This window comes from Kryptolebias marmoratus, linkage group LG10 (assembly GCF_001649575.2).
Source record: "Kryptolebias marmoratus isolate JLee-2015 linkage group LG10, ASM164957v2, whole genome shotgun sequence".
In the NCBI taxonomy this organism is placed as follows: Eukaryota; Metazoa; Chordata; class Actinopteri; order Cyprinodontiformes; family Rivulidae; genus Kryptolebias; species Kryptolebias marmoratus.
This window is the reverse complement of record NC_051439.1, coordinates 10,887,771-10,894,143: the sequence shown is the minus strand read 5'-3', so window position 1 is coordinate 10,894,143 and position 6,373 is coordinate 10,887,771. Positions and strand designations below refer to the sequence as shown.

Below are 6,373 nucleotides of genomic sequence, written 5' to 3'. Positions count from 1 at the left end.
CTACAAGTAACAAAATGCTAGATAAAACCTAAAAGTAGCAAGAGTAGCTACACCTTAAAAATAACAAAATGCTAGCTAATAGCTAACAGTAGCAAAAAGCTAATTAAAAACTAAAGATACCTTAAGTATCAAAACACTCACTAACTTGACCCTCCGAAATAAATACAGTTTTCTGAATCAGAATCTCCATCCATCCATTTTCTTTACCTGCTTTTCCTCTCTGGGTCACGGGGCAGCGGGTGGCAAGAACCTGAATCTGAAGTATAAAATATAAAACAGAAAGTGGGTGAATGACATACAGAAAGTGCTTTGTAAATCCTGGACAGGTTGAAAAGGAAAGGTGGACCATTTACCATCTTCTCCCCTAACATTACCAGCCATCATGTATGTGTGTATAATATCATATTACTGATATAAAGTACTTCCAGAAGCTCCACCCCAGTAATTTTACCACAAACATGCTGTTTGCACACGGATACTTTAGTATGACGTGCATCCTGAGCAGACAAACCAGTATATTCACTGTAGGCTCCATTTTCCTGCTAATATCTTTATACATGTATGATCTTTTAGGCAATAAGTCCTTTAATTTAAGTGTTTGAATACCTTTCCCATCCATGCAAAATTAGGAATTAAAATTTTGAGAGGGATTTAGATTGCCTGGCGTTTTAAGTCTGTCCATTTTTAAAAAAAATCAACACAAGGCTGAACGTTTGCAGACTGTTCTGCCTGTAAGTCGGGGCTTTTCTTGCACCAGCCTGCATTTTCAATTATATCGCATTCTGACGTTCCTGAAAACCGTTTGTGAAGCAGAACGAAGGTTAAATCCTGACCGACCGTGCAAACGCGACTGAAGATGACACAACTGCGCTCTGTTAGCTTCATAACAAGAGACTGCTAATCATTTACAACGGAAAAGTAAACAGAAGGTGTTGGTGTCACGAAAAGGTAGATTTATTAACACGGCTGACCTCAGCAGGTTTATCGATTGACGAAAAAGTTACAAACAGGTCGTATCACGTCATAGCCAACTTGTTTAGTGGTCATTTAGCCCTTTTATAGCACTGTGTTGTCAACACTGAATAGAAACCTACACCAACAGATCAGTTTCCTTTTAATAAGCGATCTGCCTGACTCATTCATCAAACATCTACTTGCGTCATGCAGTCTTACTAAAATCTAAAAAAGTAAAACCCCGTTCTGAGGCAGATTGGGACTAAATTAGTAATAAATATGTCACATTAATTTAAAGCAAGCCTTTGGTCACATAAGGTAAAAGAATAACAGTAAAATACCCAAAACAAGAGGCAGAAAAGTCAGTTAAACAGTACATATATTGTATAACAGACCTGGAGGCAGTATTCATTGGCAGATCTTCTCAGAACTGCTGCAGCTACATTATTAATTAGTTTGAAACGACCCTGACTTTCAAAAGGAAGAACAGATAATGGTACCGTTTATACCCAGTAATACCTGAATGGAATATTAAAAGCTTCATTTTTCAGAAAGTGACTGCTTATTGAATGTGTCAAAGATGACGAGCGTACACACAGCAACAAAACAAAAAAATCGAAGGTGCAACACTGTGGGATTCTTCATTCTGACAACTCGACTTCCAGTCACTTATTGGTACATCTGAACTGGTCTGAAGCGGCTTCCAAAATGTACACCACACGTGGAAGCACATTCGGCAACCTTATTCATAAAATATACGCCCAAATAAGCCAGTTCCTTCACGCAGAGTCCTTCTAGTTTCCTGTATTCACAGGACTGAACACTCCTTAAAGGATGAAGACAAAGTTTCCAGTGAAGACAGGATGTGAGCAAAAACATCCCCAAACTTAAAGCAGTGCCGAAGTCCATTTTTCTCTGCTCATATTTGTCTTTAATACGGTCTTTAAACAAAGAAAGCTTCTTCAGATCATGTTTCAGTTCTGCATTTTAAAAAAAAAAAGCATCAGTAATAGTTTAAGGCGAGGTTAGAAGTTGGTCCCGGTGTTACAACAACCAAAGAAGAACCATCTTCAAGAATTTAAGGTCCTCCAGTGGCATAGTTGGACCAAATGACGAGGGGGGTGCAGTTCTGAGTTTTAATCTTTCTTGAGCGCCGTCTGGTTATGAGCTGGGTCTGAGGTTCTCTGGGTGACTGCTGGCTGCTCCAGGTTCACTGGAAGAGCAGCGGGGGCCACGCCGTCGTTGTTGACGAGAGCCCCGTAGGAGAAAGATCCATTAAAGTCCGGCTGCACGACCAGGCCTTTGTCATGAATCGTTGGGACGCCTGAGAGCGGAACAGAGAGGGTCGAAAATAAAACGTTTTACACGAGCATCAGCAGCGCTCTTTATACACAGACTAGGAAATTCTGATATCGTACAATCTAAAAATTACAGGTAGATATTTTATAGTTTATACAAACCGTTAGCCATATCCATGGTGACATATGGCTCAAAAATCTTGTTCCTTCTTCTGTTTTTGGTCATGAGAAACACCCCGAGGAAGGACAACGCAGATCTGTACAAACAATGAACACAACTCGGTTCGGTTGGTTCAGCTTTATTTAAGGGAACTCGAAGGCAGCAGAACCCAGAAATGTAAGGAATTCAAGCTAAATCAAACCTCATTGTTGTTACGGTTCAACATTTTCCTGCAGTAATGTGTCAAAATGTCTTCTGGGAACAGTTCCCATGACAGCGGATTACTCACCCCAGCAGAAACATGCAGATGTGAAGGACGTCATCGTTCTTAAACTCCAAGTAGAACACAGCTCCTAAAAAAACAGAAGGAGAGAAATCAGGAGTTTTAATGAAGCTCTATTTATACAACTAATTGCAGAGACTTAATTTTTTTTCCCCAGAGTCAAAACAACAACAGCCCAACAGAGCAATCTGGTGACAAAGAAAGCTGTAACTCACCAGCCACCACTGCAAATATGGTGGACAGGATGTAGTTGACACAGGCAACCAGAGAGGAGTCGTGCAGTTTGGAAGCTTGGGAAAGAAATCTAAGATACAAACACACAAAACAGTGATCACCTCCAATCAAGATGCTCTTAGTTTACACAACAGGTCAAATTAAAGCAAAACGGATCCATTTTCGCTCACCTGGCCTGGAAGACGACGGACGCCACCATGCAGACGAACATGACGCTAAAGATGGGGTAGTCGAGCTGCATGGAGCCCTCCAGGGTGAGAACCAACATGCCCGAAACGGCCTTCACCGTAATCACCGTGACGGAGCCTGTTTCCCCCGACAACAAGCAAGCAACAGGGTGTTCAGAAGGTTTCGATGTGCTGAAATGATATATAGTTCCAGTAACGCGGGAGACTCACCCAACAGTGCCGCCAGCAGCAGGATAATAACGAGGTAGTTAGCGCCGCGCTGTTTGTAGAAGTACAAAAGGAGGCAGAATGTGATGATCTCCAGGAGCTGTCAGGACAACAAAAAACATCAAGTTATTTTCGTTTTAAACTAAGAACATCTCATGGAGAGAAATGACAGAGTTATTTTGGTCAAACTTTAAAAAGAAAAAAGAAATTAAGCAAGTAAAAGTTGAGGACAACTCTCAGCTACTACCACATTAAACAATAGCTCGATATCCGTACAACTGACTGAGTTATAACATTTTTTTGTGTTGCTGTGGTGGCCATCTTGAATTGGATCGTCTCCAAAATGTAATCAGGTGTAAGATGTTCACGCAATGTTTACTTTCTGAAAGGTTCATTCAAATCAGCACCGCGGTTCACTGGATATTATGCTAACAGACAAAGAGAATTGACCCCAACAGTTAGGTTTTAATAAAAGTTTGGCACTTTAAATATGTGTTGTGAATGACTCTCAGATACTACCACAGAGAATTTTAGCACCATATCTGTAAAACTGCGGCAGCCATCTTGAATCAAGCAGACTTCAAAAGTTAATTAGTTGTAGCTGTGCATTCAAAGATTACTTGCTGGGTGTTAATTAAAATTCCTCCAGCAGTTTATGAGATATTTTGTTAACAGATTGAGACACAAAAACAAAACGGGCAAAACTATAATTGCTCCACCTTTGGCTGAACGTTAAATGCGTGTGCTGATTATCTTTACATGGTTTGGGATCGTTTCAAGTGCCGCAAGATCCAACGCAGTCGCTCTGATATTAAATATCGTGTTGTTTGGGTGTGATTGAAACATAATATATCTTACCAAATACAAGAGAACGGGCCATCCTACGATATGCTTCACAATGTTCGTTGCTTGGAGTTTTTCATGAGAGTTTGGTCCAAATGCTACAAAGAGATAAGTTCCTCCTATAGTGAAGATGTAACCCAGGAAGGTAAGTCCATGCTGCTCTGAAAGAACAAACCATAAAATACTTTTTTTATGACAGAAGAGATATGTTCATAGGAATAAATGTTCCTTCACTAGACACTTTGACTGTTTCTTCAGAAGCAGGACAATTTGAATAAAATTGTTCTGGATTATTTGCATAAATGTCTGCGCAACCGCACATCTTCAGCCACGTGGATTTGTCCGACTTACTCGCAAACTCCTTCGCTTTGTATTTCTCCCGCAGGAATATGAAGCCCAGAATTGAGCTCGCTGAAAAACATTGAGAAAGAAGTTGAATTGTCTCTGAAAGCCTCCCACACCACGCCGAGCAGCAGGGCAGACACTCACTCAGGACAGACACGGCGTTGAGAGGCGCTACGACGGCGAGGGGGGCGAAAGCGTAGGACACAAAGTTGGCTCCTTCCCCGAGACAGATGAACACGAACCCAGACCACCAGGTTTTCGTCTGGTAGAAGGCGCGCTGCTCCTTTGACCCCGCCAACGTCACGTGGCTGTATTTCTGCAAGGTTGAGAAGCAGGCAGGTAAAACCCAGCAGGGACACAAGGCAAACAGTAAGTCAACACTCCGAGAGCAAACTCCTTCCTTACCACGCTGTAAGGAAGAAGTCAGGAAATACAGAAGGGATGGACAACAATACAAGAAGAATGACATAACCTGTAGAGCCAGCCCTTCCCCGAGGAGTTATTCAGACTAATTCACCAAGGAGCAATGTTGATACAAAACAATAACTCAAGAGAAAACATTACATGAGAAATAAACTGTTTTATCCAACCAATGTGTGACATATTGAGGCTTTTATTTTATTTTGTACCTGGATGCTTAAGGCGATGCTGATGATTACATTCCCAAAAATTGCAAGTAAAGTCCCAATGAGATTGTCCTGAAAAAGAAAGTTATCAGTTTAGCAAGGTCACATAAAAGAGAAGCTTTTCAATGAGGCAGAGCCCAATTTTAACCAGTGATATATCAGTAGTTTTAGCTGATATTAAAACATTGGCAGAGTTATTTTTGTTTACCTCCACTCTTACCGTGAATCGATTTAACAATTCAAAGTTCATTTGAAATGGTTAAACAAACAACGGCCTTACAGATTTTCAACCCAGCTCCTAAAACTAAAGCATTAAATAACAATAAAAAAGTAAAGTAGTGTCTCACCGTGTAGGACCCTCCGCTGTAGTCCATATTGTCTTCCTTTAAAGACAGTTTACTTATCTTTCGCAGTAAAAACGGATTAAACTATCATATATTTCCTTTACCGTTGTTTTCGGTTGGATTTAAAGTCGCTATGGCGCATTTTCTTTTTAAATTTCCAGTTCTACATTAACAAAGGCACCATCTTTAGAACGAGTAGCATCTCACTTCCGGATTGACTTCACCTGTTTCGGGCTACGGCGTGACGTCACGCACTTACGCACAAATCAGATGGCCTCGTTCCAAGCAATGTCGACTTTTTTAATTAATACACTTAACAAATAAGATAAGACTTTTAAAAATTATTTGTCTGTGCGAGGATCGTTTCTTTCTCTATTATTATTATTGTTGTTTTTAATATTTTTATGATTTTCTTTCTCGTTTCCTGTTGTTCAGAACTTTCCTGCAGTACCGCATATGACCACTAGATTGTACTATTGAGCTACAATCAATTCAAGAAGATGAACAGCTGGAGCCAAGGACAAAAAAGGAACTTTTTTATAATTAGATATATAAAGTTATATTGTTATCATTATCAAAACACCTTAAAAATGTAAAAATATATGTTTTGTATTCAAATTACAATCAGACTGCTTGCTTTTTATGGATTTAGTCACGCAAACAATTTATTCAAACATGCATAATCTCGTCTAACTCTTATTGGTATTCCCTTTTCATCCAGATCAAACTAGCAATGACCTTTGCACCACCCATCTCCTCATCTATTTGTGTTGTGTGATTCTGACTAATTTGTATGGTATGTTTTCTGTTCTCATTGTGCCTTTGCAACAAGGCAGGAGGGGACAGCACACCACGTCAGCAATCTTGACAGTATAATAGAAGCAGTGGAAA

At 40.1% G+C, this 6,373-nt stretch overlaps 1 protein-coding gene across 1 annotated transcript; it reads right to left on the bottom strand.

Moving 5' to 3' along the window:
* Positions 1-930: 930 nt before the first annotated feature.
* Positions 931-5,715, bottom strand: nipal3 (NIPA like domain containing 3). Its single transcript, XM_017411180.3, has 11 exons — positions 5,486-5,715; positions 5,142-5,210; positions 4,657-4,828; positions 4,519-4,578; positions 4,183-4,328; positions 3,328-3,424; positions 3,100-3,235; positions 2,911-2,999; positions 2,702-2,765; positions 2,415-2,509; positions 931-2,278 (listed from the first exon to the last, which is right to left on the bottom strand). The coding sequence occupies exons 1-11, from the start codon at positions 5,510-5,512 to the stop codon at positions 2,091-2,093; spliced, it is 1,143 nt and encodes a 380-aa protein (XP_017266669.1). The 5' UTR covers positions 5,513-5,715; the 3' UTR covers positions 931-2,090.
* Between the last annotated feature and the right edge of the window lie 658 nt (positions 5,716-6,373).

Excerpts from the sequence above, each read along its gene's own strand:
- nipal3 (XM_017411180.3), bottom strand. The coding sequence starts at position 5,512 with ATGGACTACAGCGGAGGGTCCTACACG. Across the intron at positions 4,829-5,141 it reads GCATCGCCTTAAGCATCCAG|AAATACAGCCACGTGACGTT; the intron begins GTACAAAATAAA and ends TCAACCTTGCAG. Across the intron at positions 3,000-3,099 it reads TCCGTCGTCTTCCAGGCCAG|ATTTCTTTCCCAAGCTTCCA; the intron begins GTGAGCGAAAAT and ends TTTGTATCTTAG.